Raw genomic sequence first — 17,778 nt, forward strand, 5'->3', positions numbered from 1 at the left:
CACCACACCACACTCTGTCCTTTAGACAAATAAGAGAAATCCTCTTATTAAACTTGATTGGGATGACTGGATAGGCAGGTTTTGGAACAATATTGTTAAGCTGGATGGATTATATAAAGACGTTTATGCATATTTCAACATTTTATTTTCACCTAGAACATATATATGATCATTAACTCACTACTCATTTGGTATGGGGGAACTGACTGAAATTCAGCATATTCTTTCTTGTATAAAACACTCTTAGACTGCATAATCTAGGACTTTTAGTTTTGATTTCTTTAGAGTAAGATTTAGAGACATTGGAAAAAAATCTAAATGCAAAATCCTTCCAGATTTTTGTGGTTTCTACCCTCTACCCCCAATTTTAAATAGTTGCTTCATCCACATCTAACTGAACAGCATTATTTGCTAATCAGTCTTCCAAAGCATTCAACTTAGTTTTAATAGAAACCACAATTTTCTTTCTCTCTGCATTCCAATTTTATTAGTTTATGTAATATTTAATTGAATAAGAAAATTCTAAAAATGAGAATAACTTGCATAAATGGGTTGGGAACAGCACACGGTTGACTCTTAGAAATCATACTCTCAAATGGTGGGAGGCAAGGTGCATGGTTTCAGGAAGTCCACTTGAAAAACTTTTAAAAACATCTATAAGTTACTAATATCCAGCACTCAGTTTGGAATAGGAATTGGGCTGTTGGTTTTATATATAGAATGAAGAGCTTAGAATAGGTAGATGAGTAAAGTAAATGGAGATTTAAGAGAGCATATCTGTACTGAATTGCATGTACTCCTTCAACGTATCCACTCTGTTTCATTGATTTTGCTCCTATCACGTTTCCTCTCTGGTGTGTCCATTCATTCTTCATTTGACTCCTTCCAACCTACAAGGCCCATGCCAGAGATCATCCTCCCTACTTCAACTCCCACCTCCCCAGCCCCATAAAAGTTGATAGAAGACCATACAGAGTATGCATTCACTTGTGTATCTATAGAGAGTGTTATTGTCTGTACCAGCCAATGTGACAGCATGTTTGGATCCAGCTAGTCAGTTTCACTAGAATTTGCCAAGTTTCAAAGAAGAAAATAGGACCTAAAAGGATTAGCTATGAAGCTAATTTTTCATAGTCTTTTGATGAAGAATTATGAATGCCCTTGAAAGCTTTTCAAGAGTCATCAGAGAACAGATGGGAATAGATGAGCTTTTCCATAGACACCTGTGGATAATAATATCTGTATGATCCTCTCTGATCAATCTAAAAATAGATCTTTGGCGATATGGATTGCATCTAAAATATCTTCTGGTTACAGGTTGGATGAGGGTAAAATACCTAATTTCAAGTCTAATTCCTACTTAGATCACTAGAATTTACTAGTTGTGATCCAGTAAGACTGACACAAACAAATGTACAAAGTGTTTGAATCAAAGACCTTCTTTTTGGTGTAAATAACTATGGGAATTGAAGTCATTTTCTCTTAAGAGTATTAAACTCTGGAGAACACCTAAACTATGAGTTATTAACCCAACTTCTTCCATTTTTAAGATTAAAGCTGATCAAGTCCAATTTTCAGAACTAAAAATGTATCCATGGAAATGTGATATTATACAAACATTTAAAAAAAATGGTTCTGGCTCTGTAGATCTATTTTTAACTTATGTAACAATGTCAAGTGTAAAGATTTAAATGCCTAGTTTAATTTGAATGTGGATAGAAATTTTTACTATTTAAATTGAGAAAATAATTTTTGGTCATCCACAATGTAATAGACTTTCTGCTAAGTATTGTGGGTTATAGAGAGGAGAGTAAGATGTTGCCTTGCCCTCATGAAGCTTTCAATCTTGCTGGGGAAATAAAATATATGTACATATGATATACAATAGATATGTAAAATGTTATGTGAGTGTTATGAAAAGGAGCAAGAAGAACTTGAGAGCAAAGTACTTCTGCTTGAGAAGAGCAGGTAACATTCATTGAGGAAATAGCACTTCAGTTGGCTTCTGGAGCATGGGTAGGATTTTGAACAAAAATTAAGGGGAAAGGCAATTTAACACAAAAGTAAATGGCTTTTGCAAAAGCTGAATGACAGAACACTTCAGGTCATTTTATGCTTAAGACACCAGGTGAAATGGTGAAAATGGAGGGTAACAGTCTTGCAAAGATAGGTCAGAACAGATTTCATGTCCTATTCACTTGCTACTGAGTATGGCCAGGTAAGGGAATGGGCTTGGTAAGTGAGAGGCTGGTGGGCAGAAACTGTAAGTGAGAAATAAAATATTGCTTGCCATATCAGTAAACAAAGGATGTCACGGTCATCAGAGATTGCAGCCCTCCACCAGTGAGTCCTGGGGGAACTCAGGAAGGAAACAAAGAATACCTGCCATCTAGCAGCCGTTAGACTGCAGCCACGCCTGACGGTGAGCCCTGAGGAAACTCAGGATGTGAAAAGACAGGATAGGGCCTGAGATAGCTGGGGTGCATATCAAACGAATGATTTCAGTGAGCCCAGACTCTTGCATCTTCCCATAGGAAGAAAAGTGCTAAATTCCTCAACCTGAGATATCTGGTTTTCTTTAATTAACAATAACCTTTTGACTTCAGACTACCTGCCCTTTGTTGCAAAACTCCTATATATCCCAGCTCCCCTCTCGCCTCACCTCCTTGGAGCAGTTTTCTCAGGGTTACTTGAGATGCTGCCTCCTAGGCTTGAAGGCCTCAGTATGTCTGCCGAATAAAACATTAACTCACAACTTTTAGGTTGTATATATATATTTTTTTTAGTCGACAGAAGTATATCTTAGAAAATACTAAAGGTCCAAGCTAAGTAATGTAAAATCGGATCTAGAATAACAATGCGAGACTTAGGACTATTTGGGCTTATATCCTGGTTCAAATACTTGCTAATTATGTGATCTGGGGCAAAGAACTTCAGCATTCTGTGCTCCAATTGCCCTTCTGTAGACATGGAAATAAGAATAGAGTTGTTATGAGGATTACATGAGCTATGTAAAGCACTTGGAACCGCTCCTGGCAATATTAAGTGCTGTCACCACTACCATCATCATCATCATCAGTATATAAGGGTCTATATAATGTATTATTAAGTCAAATGTCTATGGGAAAGCAATTAATATAAATGACTGAGGTGGAACAATTGTGGCAAACTGAAGAGAAGGCTTGCTTGCCCAAACCAGTGCTGCTCAAACTTTAAGATGCAAATGAATCACCTGGGACTCTTGTTAAAATGCTGACTATGATTTATTAGATTCTGCATTTCTTAGCAACTCCTGGGTGATGTTTGTGCTCTGGTCCAGAGACCACACTTTGAGCAGCAAGAAACATCTGTTACTTAGTTGCAACTGATCATGCCTTGAGAGAACGTCGGAATGAGTGCCTAGTAGCCAGATCTAACGTTTCAAAATGAGATAGAAATCCTATTTTTTTTAAATATGAAGACTCCCAATTTTTAAATGTTGACAATTATTTCATAACAGTGCCTATGTAAAAAGACCACGCGCTGGGCTTCCCTGGTGGCGCAGTGGTTGAGAGTCCGCCTGCCGATGCAGGGGACACGGGTTCGTGCCCCGGTCTGGGAAGATCCCACATGCCGCGGAGCGGCTGGGCCCGTGAGCCATGGCCACTGAGCCTGTGCTCCGGAGCCTGTGCTCCGCAAGGGGAGAGGCCACAACAGTGAGAGGCCCGCCTACCGCAAAAAAAAAAAAAAAAAAAAAAAAAAAAAAAAAAAAAAAAAAAAAAAAAAAGACCACGCGCTTTCCAAGCTACATTCAGCTTATAGCCACTCAGTCTGCAAACTCCGGGCTGGATGAAGAATCAGGGTTAAAACTGGTGATAAGAAACCAGGGAAGTTCAGGTATAAAGCAAGTGGACTAGAGTCAGGGCTGGAGGGATCCTGGGGGGCCAAGGCTGAATGTGTGAAAAGGCTTTTAGCACTGGTTTACATGCATATGTTGGCTACATTTAAAATATGGCCTACACCACAGAGAGACTTGTGAATTATAGTAAAATTTTGGTTTTCATTTTGTAGAAAACAGCGCTATCTGAAGACTATTTTGTTAGGGACATGTGAATTAGCGAGAAGCCAAAATTAAAGAAGACTTAAGAGAAAACAGTTGTCTTACAAAGGGTGCATAGAGTAATATGAATTGCTAATGGAGATTTTCAAGAAGAGGTCCTACTAGGCCTACTTTAATGAATTAGATAAGGCTCATTTCTAATTAACAGCATCTATTTGCATGCAAACAGTGAGCTAAGGTCTTTAAAAAACAATTTCTTCCCTTAAGTACATTCAGAAATGCCTCCCATTAGCTTATTTACACCATTAATTTGCTTGGTAAACTAGCATAGATTATATACAGGTAAACTTTGGTTCAAAAATTCAGCAGTAGAGACACTGAAATGAATAAGAAGTTACTGCTTTTACATGAAGTCTAACACAATAAGAACTTTTTAATATGCTTAGCCTTACTTTGGATTTTGATGTATTCTGATTGATAGAGATGTTTGCATCCTTGCAAAAGTAACATGAAAACATTTTTTTCCCCTAGTACTGCTTGCCAGAAAGGTGCCAGTATTCCTTTGAGAAGGTGTTGCTGCCTGGATCTTGGCTTCTATATAACATTCTCCAATGAAGGAAATCAGAGGCCCTTAGAGAATGGTAGATTCCATACCTGGGGCAGGGAAAATACAAGGTGAACCTGGGACATTTAAGCAGAAAGCTTGAACGGGCTCCCACTGGTGAAATTTGGTAGAGGTGAGGATCAGCAAGAACGATAACTAATTCATTACAACATATTGACTAAATCAGAATCCATAAGTCCATATTGAGATCCAAGAGAGAAAAAAAGGAAGTGTTTTCTTCTTTTTAATAGAAGAAATCAGCTTGTAGGATTCATGTCAGAACTAGGAAAATCATAATTTTGAGTCCCCAGTGTAACAACTGGGCCAGGGAAGGATCATCAATGGGTATTAAAGCCATCAGATGACTTACTAATTTCAAATAAAAATATATTACTTTACAATTCAATATCTAATGGTTGCCACCTTAAGCAAGTGATCAAACTTAGCAGCATTTAGAGTGAGAATACCTCATATTATGCATCTCCTGATGTGATAAAAATTATATAGCATCCTATTGAAGTATTCTTGCCAAAAACATTTGACTTGTATCTTTTCAAGTTTCATCTAGACCCAACTTCCAGTTTAAAAGAAATACAGAAAATAGAAGGTAAATGGAATCGAAATTGGAAAAGAAGTAAAACTGTCATTGTTTGCAGATGACATGATACCATATATAGAAAATCCTAAAGATGCTACCAGAAACTATTAGAGCTCATCAGTAAATTCAGTCAATTTGCTGGATACAAAATTGATAAACATAAATCTATTGATAAACATAAATCTATTTCATTTCTATATACTAACAATGAAATATCAGAAAGAGAACTTAAGGAAATAATCTCATTTATCATTGAATCAAAAATAATGAAATACCTGGGAATAAACTTATTTAAGGAGGCAAATGAGCTGTACTCCAAAAACTATAAGACACTGATGAAAGAAATTGAAGACCACACAAACAGAAGGAAAGATATACTGTGTTCTGCGATAGGAAGAATCAGTATTGTTAAAATGACCATACTACCCAAGGCAATCTACAGATTCAATGCAATCCCTACTGAATTACTAATGGCATTTTTCACAGAACTGGAAGAAAAAAAAACTTAAATTTGTGTGGAAACACAAACAACCATGAATAGCCAAAACAATCTTGAGAAAGAAGAATGGAGCTGGAGGAATCAGGCTCCCTGACTTCAGACTATACTACAAAGCTACAGTCATCAAAATGGTATGGTGCTGGCACAAAAACAGACATATAGTCCAAAGGAAAAGGATATAAAGCCCAGAAATTAATCCACACACTTACGGTCAATTAATCTACGACAAAGGAGGCAAGAATAAACAATGGAGAAAAGACAGTCGCTTCAATAAGTGGTGCAGGGAAAACTGGACAGCTACATGTAAAAGAATGAAATTAGAATATTCTCTAACATCATATGCAAAAATAAACTCAAAATGGATTAAAGACCTAAATGTACGACTGGATACTATAAAACTCCTGGAGGAAAACATAGGCAGAACACTCTTTGACATAAATTGCAGTGATATGTTTTTGGATCTGTCTCCTAGAGAAACAAAAATAAACTAATAGGACCTAATTAAAAGCTTTTGCACAGCAAAGAAAACCATAAATGAGATGAAAAGACAACCTATGGACTTGGAGAAAATATTTGCAAATGATGCTACTGACAAGGGATTAATCTCCAAAATATACAAACAACTCATAAGACTTAATATAAAAAAGCAAACAACCCAATCCAAAAATGGGCAGAAGACCTAAACAGACATTTCTCCAAAGAAGACATACAGATGGCCAAGAGGCACATGAAAAGGTGCTCAACATTGCTAATTATTAGAGAAATGAAAATCAAAACTACAACAAAGTATCACCTCACACCAATCAGAATGGCCATCATCAAAAACTCTACAAATAATAAATGCTGAAGAAGGTGTGGAGAAAAAGGAACCCTCCTACACTGTTGGTGGCAATGTAAATTGGTGCAGTCACTATGGAGAACAGTATGGAGGTTCCTTAAAAAAACTAAAAAGAGTTACCATATGATCTAGCAATCCCACTCCTGGGCATATATCTGGAGAAAACTCTAATTTGAAAAGATGCATGTACAGGACATTAAAAATATGGTGTTATTTTCAATTTTTTTGAGCATGATAAACACTCATGGTTATATACGGCATGTCATTATTCTAAGGAGATGCATGCTGAAATATTTAGTGGTTAAGTATAAGAGTGTTGGGCCTCCCTGGTGGCGCAGTGGTTGAGAGTCCGCCTGCCGATGCAGGGGATACGGGTTCGTGCCCCGGTCTGGGAGGATCCCATATGCCGCGGAGCGGCTGGGCCCGTGAGCCATGGCTGCTGAGCCTGCGCATCCGGAGCCTGTGCTCCGCAACGGGAGAGGCCACAACAGTGAGAGGCCCGCGTACCACAAAAAAAAAAAAAAAAAAAAAAACTTTTCTATATGCTTGAAATTTTTCACTAAAAAATGTTGGAAAAGAAAAATTTCAAGCAATATTTTCAATCCAGTAAAATTTAAAGTTGTTATTCCTCAATATATGTTAGTACAATTTTTGTCTTATCTGTGAAACGGAGAAAGTAATATCACATTCGTCAACAGAAAAGAGAGAATCTCTTAAGGTCATTTTTTATTGCTATGGGCAATGATTCAGAGATTCCTCAATTTAGGGACTGCACCTCCCATTATGCTGCTTTCCTCTCTCATTCAATCTTTCATAAACTGACATTATTCTAAGTAAAATACAGTTTCTTATGTTGTCAGCAACCCATTGCTTGAAGGCCTGCCCACCTACATTCCCTTGACTGGTATATCTCCTGGAAAGCTCCAGGATAAAATAAATGAATGTTTGAGGATGGTGACTACACCATCAAAAAGGAGTAAAACCATGGTATTGGGTTGGCCAAAAAGTTCGTTCGGGTTTTTTCCAAACGAACTTTCTGGTCAACCCAATATATGAGAATGAGGTCTGGGCAGATTAAACGAACAGCTGACTAGAAATAGTGTTGTTGTTGCTGTTTTAATGTTATGGACCCCTTCAGCAATCTGGTGAAGCCTGAGACTTCTCAGAATAATGTTTTTAAATCCAGAATATAAAATACATAGGACTCCAAAGGAAGCCAATTGTATTGAAATAGTTTCAAAACTATTAGAAACACAAATTTGTGATAAAGTAATGCTTGCTTGTTTATTATTAACACATTAATAAGATACTGTGGTAGATCTAAGAACTACTGTAGTTTTGAAGCAGTGATAAGCATGAACCATATTTTGAGATATATGTAACAACTCTAATGAGATAGGAAAACATCTGTGATTTCACAGATACTGCTAGCATTGCTCTGGTTTGTTGCCTATATTCAAAATGCAAGGGGATGCTCAACTTCAGTTAAGAGGTTAGTGAAGACAAAGAGGTATTTCCCCCCATTCAAGCTCATGGCACCCTTTGAATTCTATCAGTGGACCGAGGCTTAAGAGTCTTCATATACAGGCTTGCTTTGTTTTAACCTATGACTTCCCTTTACGGTCAATAGGTTTTCATTTGCATCTTCTTCGTTTACAAAGACCTTTTCGGTGGCTAAGCCATCATTAAACTCATTAGTATGATGCTTAAACCTATAGATGTTATCCAGTTCCTCTGCTTCATAATTGAGGCAACGGTAAATTTTCTATATTAAATTGCACAGCTAATTGACTATTTTATACTTCATTTACTTCCAACACAGACTAACCTTAATGGATGTCCACTGTTATTTGAAATTTTCTGAGAATTTTCTTCTCATATTTCGGATAGCTTACATTTTCAAAGAGAAATGTTTAAAATTATGTAGCTATAAAGCTACAAATAATTTTTGTAGACTTTAATTGCTTAAATTATACATTTTTTTTCATTTGTGTACATGGACTAAGAAATATAATCGATTTCCAACAGCTGCATTTAAATCCCACTGCAAACTAAGAATACTGTTGTCACCTTGAACAGTCATCTTATTTTTCACCTGTGCAATAAATAACTTCTATCTCCTTCTAACTTCTGCTTGGGGTGCATTGAAAGCATGACACTGATTAATAATAGTCTCATGTACAGCCCTCCCACAATTGTTAGGTTAACATATTCTTTATAAAATATTATTTTACTTATTTTTACTTTATGTGCTACTGGGTGCTTGGAAATAGCTGTGAGTGTGTTTGTATAGAAATGGCACTTATATTTTATTACTTTTTTACATTTCATAAAATTTAAATGATACAAAAATCCTGAGTATGCCACAAAACTGATCTCAGTGGAAATTTAAATATGCTAACATTTATTTTTTAAATGTATCATGAAGTAGACAACTTTAAAAGCTGAGTTAAAAAAAAACTCAAGGAAGCTGATCTTGACTTTTTAAGGAACTAAAGTGCAATAGTTAATGTAGGTCAGAATGTTTAAATGTGAGAAATTTTTTCTAACCAATTACAGCCAAATCCCTAGCTGTAATTAACCTACAGTTTGTGTAATATTTCACAAGAGTCAGCATACACCAATTTCTTATAAGCTTAGAAAGATCTAAAATTTTACAGCTTATTTGGTGAAACAGGTATATTGCCCTATCTTCATTTATAAATTATAATTTGCATTTAGAAGTCAATACCAATAACAAGAATTTTAAAATCCAGGTAAGAAGTTATAGAAAATATTAACAAGCTTTACTCAAACATTATATGAGTAAGGTATTTCAAAATGAGAAACAATACCTTGTATACAATAATGAAAAAAATAATCCTCCAATCAATTTAATCCACTTTATGAATTCAACATATTCTTATACATGCTATTCAATTTTCCTTAACCTCCCCATTTCTTTTTTTTTTTTTTTGCTATACGCGGGCCTCTCACTGCTGTGGCCTCTCCCGTTGCGGAGCCCAGGCTCCGGACGCGCAGGCTCAGCGGCCATGGCTCACGGGCCTAGCCGCTCCGCTAACCTCCCCATTTCTTAACATCTTATTTTGGACTAGATTGGGTCTGGGGCAGAAATGATGTTATACAGGTTTAAACCTGCCCATAGTGTAAATATATCAGTTATTTAAATAATGGGATAGTTGTGTATTTAATAGAAGGATTTCAATTTTGGGAAAAAAAACGTGTATGACTTTCCCAAGGAAGCAATTTAACTACAAAATTTGGATCTTTATTTTATGATTATATATATAATATATAAAACAATATATATTGTTTTATATATATATAAAACAATATTTTCTAAACCAAGATTTAAAATAAAAATGTTTTTAGATGAAGCTATTATTTTTTAACTTTAGCAAGATTTGTGTATGTGTGTGCGCACATGTGTAGATAAACTAATGCATTCGTTTTGTACAGCAATATGAATTGTACCTACTTTCTGAATAATGCAACATGAGCAAAGGCGGCCAGAGGAGGTGGGCAATGACAATGAACATAATTCCAAAATCTTTCTAACACATCCTCACCAAAGATGCTCATCAGTGAGTTGTTCTAGCTTTCTGAATATTAAAATCCACCTATTATGTAGATGATAGGTAGGAAGCAAGAGCTTGGCAGTAGAACTGAGTTTTCATTGTTCATAACAATAGTCTCATTTGGTAAATAACGACCAAGTCCTCCCTTATGAAACAGGAAACATTCACAACAACTGGAAGCATAATACAAAATCCTGTTTATAAAAATATCTATGTTTTCCAACTGCAGCAGCACACACTTGGCTTTCTGTGCTTTCGATACATTCCAAGGGAAAGTTAAATGATGATTGAATTCAACACTAACCTTTCTCAGGTTTTGTTTTCCTCTCTAGATTTGAACGTTTTCAGCCCAAGTCCCTTTTCCGGAATGTACTAAGAAATGTAGTGGAACTAAAAGGTAAATATGACTATCATGTTTTTCAGCATCATAAGTCACATTTGTAGCTGTTAAAAAAATCTAGCCAAAGAGCAGTCTTTCCTACAAAATGGTCATTTATAACTTCCCTTTCTCATCTTCTTTAAAAAATAATTGAGACGCAGCTTGTTTAAGCTGGAATAGACTGAAGACATTCATATTTAAACAATCATGTGTGATTTTTTTTTTTTTTTTTTTTTTTTGTTTTTTTTTTTGCGGTACGCAGGCCTCTCACCGCCGCGGAGCACAGGCTCCAGACGCACAGGCCCAGCGGCCATGGCTCACGGGCCCAGCTGCTCTGCAGCATGTGGGATCCTCCCAGACCGGGGCACGAACCCGCGTCCCCTGCATCGGCAGGCGGACTCCGAACCACTGAGCCACCAGGGAAGCCCAATCATGTGTGATTTTTAAAACAAACTTCAAAATTTAAAACAGTCAAAAAGCACTGCCTATTTAACTAGCAACAGCTAAGTATTTTATTATTCTAGAAAAAGAAAGAACAAGTTCACTATTGCTATTCACTGTTGTTGATGGGCTCCTTAACATTAGTGCCTTTCACCCTGGTTATAATCTTTCACAAAATCTTTTTTTTTTCTTTTTAAGGGCAGCTTAAACAGCTCCGCTAAAACTTTAGAATTCCTGTTTTATCTGTCGCCCTACCTCTTTTTTCTTTCGGCCAGCTGTTTGCAGATCTCCTGCCACCGCAGATTCAGGCTTCCCAATTTTTCTTGTAGAATACTGGCATCTGTTTTTGAGGACTGCTGAATTATTTCTTCCCCATTTGCATTCAATACTCTGACAACAGTTTGCCGCTGCCCGATGCCATCCTGGAGTTCCTGTGAGATACCAAAAAGGCAAAACAAAAATGAAGCCCCATGTCCTTTTATTTGAGAAAAGATTAAACAGTGTGCTACCACATGCAGTTCTATTGGGAGAGAAAGAAATAAAAAAGCTCCATGTGAAAGTTTCTCTATGAAACTGACATGCCCATATCCAAAGGATACAAGACAGAAAGACACCTTTCATGTGTCAGTAAAAAAGCACCCTCGCGGTTCAGCTCGTTTTTATATTTGTAAAGCTTGTCAGCTAGAGGATGTTATAATGTCCTACAAATCAATTAGTTGGAAACCTTCTCAAGAGCAAATTCGATTTCTTGTCCCCACAAGGATATTCCATGTTTAATAGTCTATGAAGTGTTGTAAAATTTAAACATGAAGAAAGTATTCAGATTTCTTCGAGACTGTCAATATGAGAGGTGAAAAAGAAGAAACATAGTGTAGCCAGAGTACTTTTTAAAAAGCCTCGAGATATTTAAACAAAAATTCATTACTATACGAGAAGGAAATTTATTTCAAATTCTGTTTCCATCAATGAATTTTGCATTATAAAACCACATAAGACTGAGAATTAATTGCTTTCAGGGGCAGCCTATCAAGAAATCCCTAAGGTACAGAGAAATTTAAAAATAATCTATAGCCACCAGAACATTTTTATGAGTCATTGACGGTGTCAAGCTTAAATATCTTCTGCTTTTTATCCTAAATGAAATTTTAAGAATACAGTGTCAGAAAAAATAGTTCTTTTAAAAAAGACTGTTACAACCAAATATGTATTAAAAATGCCTTTTGCCGTTAAATAAAAACGGCACTCTCCTTTTTTTTAAAAAAAAAGAAAAGTAATCTAGAATTTGTAAGGCAATTACAACCCATTACTAAACCTGAAGTTTAGAAAATGAAGTCATATAAGAACTTGAGATATTTACCATATTTCAATCTAAAGGACTCACAGACCCTTATGTATGGATGGGATAGTCATTATGCAGACCACTTTCCAGTACGTGTGATTCTAATTACATAATATTCTTATATCCCTCTATTCCAAGAGCAAGTACATACAAACTCCATTACATGCTTGCCAAATAAATAAATGAATGCCTGTTTTCTAAGACTGGGTCAAATCTCCTTTAGATTCTCATTACACATAAATTTCTTGGGTTTTTGTTTGTTTGTTTGTTTTTTACTACTTTCATGTATTATTATTTTGAATACTAGAATTTTTGGTAGTATGTCTTCAGCAGTTAAAAGACTCACTAAATCCGCAAAAATGACAACAGGCCATTATTCCAGGAGCACAGTACCTCACAATGAACATAAAACTATGCACAGTCACTGAGCTATTCGTAAGCTTTCCCGACCATACTCTCTTGTGCATGAGACGTGCTCTAGTAAACACGTGATACTTCCTTGCAGCTAGTTGACTTTACTTGCATCACACTCTTTAATACCTGTTCAGATCACTGTTGCATGTGACAGTCATTGTTTAGTAACAGGTAGCCCCATTCATAACAAACTGTGTCTATATTCCGATTATACCATAAATTCCTTGAGGTCAGAGATTGTGTCCTATATACAGTCTTGTTCCTAATGCTTACTATAACATCTGGTTCATGAGGGGTTTCAATAAGTATCCACTGAGTGAGTGCATGAATCTATGAATAAAGGAAGTGGAGGAGGAGAGGAGGGGAGGAAGGAAGGAGTTCTTATCATTGCCAAGGTATTATTAGTATTAATACTGATCATGGGACCTCCTAGAGATTCAAAGAAATAAGTACAATTTTCTAGGTTTTAGGCAGTGTATAATCTAGCTGACAAGATTAGACATATTTGTGAAGGATAATTTGTTACACTATATATAGTAGAATAGAGAGAAAGCAAGGTGCTCAATAAATGATAGATCAGAAGGGGGAGGATCTTAGTGGAAGGATGAAAAGGAGATAATTTGGGGGATAATTTGGAATTGAAAGAATAGGTAGGCCTTAGGGACATGCAGGTTTGGGGCGGAGGGGAAGGGGATGGCAGAAGACAAGGCCTATGGTGTGCAATTTTTGTGATCTGATCCCGGGTATACATTTGGGCTCTATGTCACCGTATGAGAGTGGAAGTTTAGGGAGAGGTGTAGCCCTGGATTAATATTGGGCTTGGGCAGAGAGGACTTTGCTTTTCATTAAAGACTTTGCAATTCGTTGGAGAGCAACAGAAAATGACATAAGTACAGGAGTGTCAGAGCTAGAGCTGTGTTCCTAGGTAATTCTGAGGCAAAGTTTAGGCTAATGTTAAGGCAGGGACACAGGTAAAACAGCTAGGACAGGAGTCTGCGAGGTAGGTATTGGGGCTAAACCTAGAGTTTAGACAATGCACCAGAACAGAAAGGCAAGAGGTAACATGAACTGTTAAGGCAGAATCAACAGGGCTGGAGAACTAGCTGGATCATGCAATCATGAATGACTCCTGAAATGGGGAAACCTTTGCCGAAAACACCAAAGTCAGGGAAGCTGTTAGAGGAGAAAGATTATGACTCTAATTTGTATCTCCAATGGTGTCCAATACCCACGACTGTTAGAAATACTTTTAAAAAATGCATGGAGCAGGCTTCCCTGGTGGCACAGTGGTTGGGAGTCTGCCTGCCGATGCAGGGGACACGGGTTCGCGCCCCGGTCCGGGAGGATCCCACATGCCGCGGAGCGGCTGGGCCCATGAGCCATGGCCTGTGCTCCGCAATGGGAGAGGTCACAGCAGTGAGAGGCCCGTGTACCGCAAAAAAAAAAAAAAAAAAGAAAAAATGCATGGAGCACCTATCAGATGTGTACTATAGCACTGCGTCTCAAACTTTAATGTGCACATCTCCTAGAGATCTTGTTAAACTGCTGATTCTGATTCAGTAGGTCTGTCGAGGGCCCCAAATTCTCTACTTCTAACAAGCTTCAAGGGGATACTGATATCGTTGGTCTGGGAACAACACTTTGAGTAATAACATGATAGAGTAAATGCCTTCTGGATCTTTGTTAAGGAATCAAAGAATTCTTGAGGCTAGGTTATAATGCTATAAACTAAAGCTGCTTCAGAAATTTCTCTCAGCCACCTTGTTTTGTATTTTTGATCTTGGCCCTTCTACTTCATGGCTGATGGCTACAGTGACTTTTACAATCCAATTGTAGAATCAACAAGGGTTTTTATTATTTCTATTTCCCAGATAAGCGATAGAACTGAGTAGCTAAGAATGAAGCAATAATTTAAAATTGTTAGATCCAAATCTCATTTATATAGAGTCCCAAATCAGGGCCTTCAGATTTTTTTTTTAATTTTGTGAAAGAAGAGCTCATTAAATAGTGTACTGCAAAATGTGAGATTTTGTAAGCAGGAGAAGTATTTATAGTGTATGATTGACATGAGGAGAATTTTCAGTAATAAAGCTTAAGACGACAAAATAATGGATCAAAACAGGAAGTAAAAACTTGTACATGTTGTTTTACAGTTAGCGTTTGAGCCCAAAGATAAAATTTGTCTTACAAAATTAAATGTAAAACCTCAATCAACTTTATTCACTTAGTGAAAAACAAATTAATTTTCATTCTATAGCTTCTAGATATTTTAAGTACTAAATTATTCACTACCAGTGAACTTTCCAAGCTTTGATATCATATTAATGTTCTGTTGTCATAGGCATCCTTATCTATTTCTCTGGCAATTAACATCTAGTCTTAGCTTTGGATAGAAAAAAATCATAATTAAATTGATTGGGTTATTCATCATAGTTAGAAAGCTTATTGTGTTTTGATTCCAATATTAAAGCATCATTCTTAATAATGACTGCTTATCAGACTCCCCTAGGGAGCTTTTTCAAAATGTAAGTATAAAAGTCCAGAATTCCACTGTAAACCAACTGAATCAGAATCTCTGCATGAAAGGGGACAAAAGTGTACAAAATAGATACACCATTAAAGAAAGGTAGGCAAGAAATACATGGAGCAGGCAAGGGAGCAGAAGGGGCAATGTTTTAGAGTTACTGCATTATTATTAACTTCTTGTATGCTTTTTAAATTGAGAAATGTTGGGGCTTCCCTGGTGGCACAGTGGTTTAGAGTCCGCCTGCCGATGCAGGGGACACAGGTTCATGCCCCGGTCTGGGAAGATCCCACATGCCGCGGAGCGGCTGGGCCCATGAGCCATGGCCGCTGAGCCTGCGTGTCCGGAGCCTGTGCTCCGCAACGGGAGAGGCCACAACAGTGAGACGCCCGTGTACCGCAAAAAAAAAAAAAAAAAAACACCAAAAAAAATTGAGAAATGTTCCTAAATTATAGAAAGTGACACACATATCTAAGTCCTCCAAGTCTGGTCAAATTGAGGGAAGAGAAGAAGAATTATAGGCAAGGAAGGAACAGCTATCAATAGATTTTTATAGAGGGAAAAATATGAGACAAAGAAACTAGTACATTTTATATGAAAATATTGCATAAGTTTAATAAGTATATTTGTAAAACTTTCCAAAACTGTATCAAAACACAATACCTGGAAAATAAAATGTGACAACTGAAGAAAAATAAAAAGCTAAGAAGCAGTTATGGGAAATTATACAATGACAAATTGGGTAAGCTATGTAGGAGATAAAGAATTGGCAAAATATCACAAACTAGGTGGAATAGGAAAATAGACGAGACAAAAAGTGATTGGGAGAAAAGATAAAGACTGAGGGAAACAAGAGAGAAAAACAAACCTTCACTGAACAAGCAGATATGTCAAAAATCCAATCCTGTGATTTACTGGTAAGTCTGTTAATGTTTTATTTTGAGACAGATTAATCATTGCCTCAGTTTACTCATTGGTCAAGTGAAAACATGTAATAATATGAACCCTCTAGAGATCTGTGAAACTGCCAGGTAGAAATTTATGGTGCAATTTCATAAAAAATATGATGCACTATCTTTGCCACTGTTCCTCTTTGTCAGTCCCTAGGATTCAAGTTAGAGTCTGAAAAATTGTTTCTGGTCCTTCTCTCAAAGATAAATTGGGGGCCTCCCTGGTGGCGCAGTGGTTGAGAGTCCGCCTGCCGATGCAGGGGATACGGGTTCGTGCCCCGGTCTGGGAGGATCCCATATGCCGCGGAGCGGCTGGGCCCGTGAGCCATGGCTGCTGAGCCTGTGCGTCCGGAGCCTGTGCTCCGCAACGGGAGAGGCCACAACAGTGAGAGGCCCGCGTACCACAAAAAAAAAAAAAAAAAAAAAAAAAAAGATAAATTGGACAAGTTTGTCTCTCATGTTAGTTCTTAGACTACACAGTCATGACCATCTTTAGAGGTTTTAACGTGCTCAGAAAATATCTTTCAACTTTTGTTAGATGATGAATTTTTGTAAGGAAATGGACACATACTTAAGGAAAACAGCGGACTTAGCAACAGGACACACTCAACCTAGCCCATTCATGGGCTGGGTGATGCTATCCTCATGAAAGACTTGATGACCCTGTGGGAGCACCTCATGAGGACAGTGACAAGGATTGAAAGATGGCTAAAATTGGGGAAATCGAGCAGTTTGAAAGAGGGAGAAAGAGAGGCAGAGTGAAAAAAAATAGTAAACACAAAAATAGGTAGGATTAAAAAAAGTGAAAAGTGGTAATTTTTTAGTAAAGAATGAAAGGTGTAGGAGGCAAGAATCAAGGTCCAGAGCCCAGAGTGAGGAGATCAAGAATGACGCCTACATATTTACTACAAGATTAAGTCCAAATACTAGCCTACCAGGCAGAGTCTGAAGGGCCTCTACAGCCTGTTCTCTCCTCTGCCTTTGCAGACTGCCCTACTGCTGCTCCCCAATTCCAACTTCAACTCCAACTCCCAGTAAAGCAGAATGGCTTTCTGCTTCCTCGAGTGTCCCAAGTTTTGCAGATCAAACTCATTGCTCAGCTTAAATGTTCGTCTTCTGCTGGACCCTTGAAGAGCCGAGAGAGAGCTAAGTGCCTCGCCTTTGTATAGGTATTTATAAAATATTTCTATTTAGTGTCATCCATTGGTAGCGTTCATGTCTATATTAGACTTTATAGCTAAGGATTAAGTAATACTGAAGGAGTTTTTTCTTCTTTTGACCATAAAATGTCTCCAAATTTGAACTGTACCTCAGACTCAACTTTTATCTAAGGACCTACAGATCTTTTATTTGTGATTTGCCAACTAAATCAAATCAAAGAGGAGCAGCCTTCACAAATGATCAATCAAAAATAAAATGTACCTTTTTAGCCTGTTACTTCTCCTGGTCTCATTTGTTTTGCATTTCAGTAAACATCTACTGTGTCCCACTAATAATAATGCTAAAACAACATGTATGTTTTTGTTAGTTTGTTACAGGAAATGGAGGCAGCAGGGGGTCTGGTTAGATTTCATC

General features: G+C 37.2%; 1 protein-coding gene across 3 annotated transcripts in view; it reads right to left on the reverse strand.

Annotated features, from left to right (window-relative positions):
- Positions 1-17,778, reverse strand: part of DMD (dystrophin) — a gene marked incomplete at both ends in the record, with an annotated part of 2,093,893 nt that overhangs the window by 838,235 nt on the left and 1,237,880 nt on the right. For all 3 annotated transcript variants that reach the window (XM_079728248.1, XM_079728247.1, XM_079728246.1), the window contains one exon: positions 11,232-11,407. In XM_079728248.1, coding sequence (XP_079584374.1) covers positions 11,232-11,407 — 176 coding nt within the window. The remainder of the gene's footprint in view (positions 1-11,231; positions 11,408-17,778) is intronic.

The sequence above is a fragment of the Hyperoodon ampullatus genome (genome assembly GCF_949752795.1).
Source record: "Hyperoodon ampullatus genome assembly, chromosome: X".
In the NCBI taxonomy this organism is placed as follows: Eukaryota; Metazoa; Chordata; class Mammalia; order Artiodactyla; family Ziphiidae; genus Hyperoodon; species Hyperoodon ampullatus.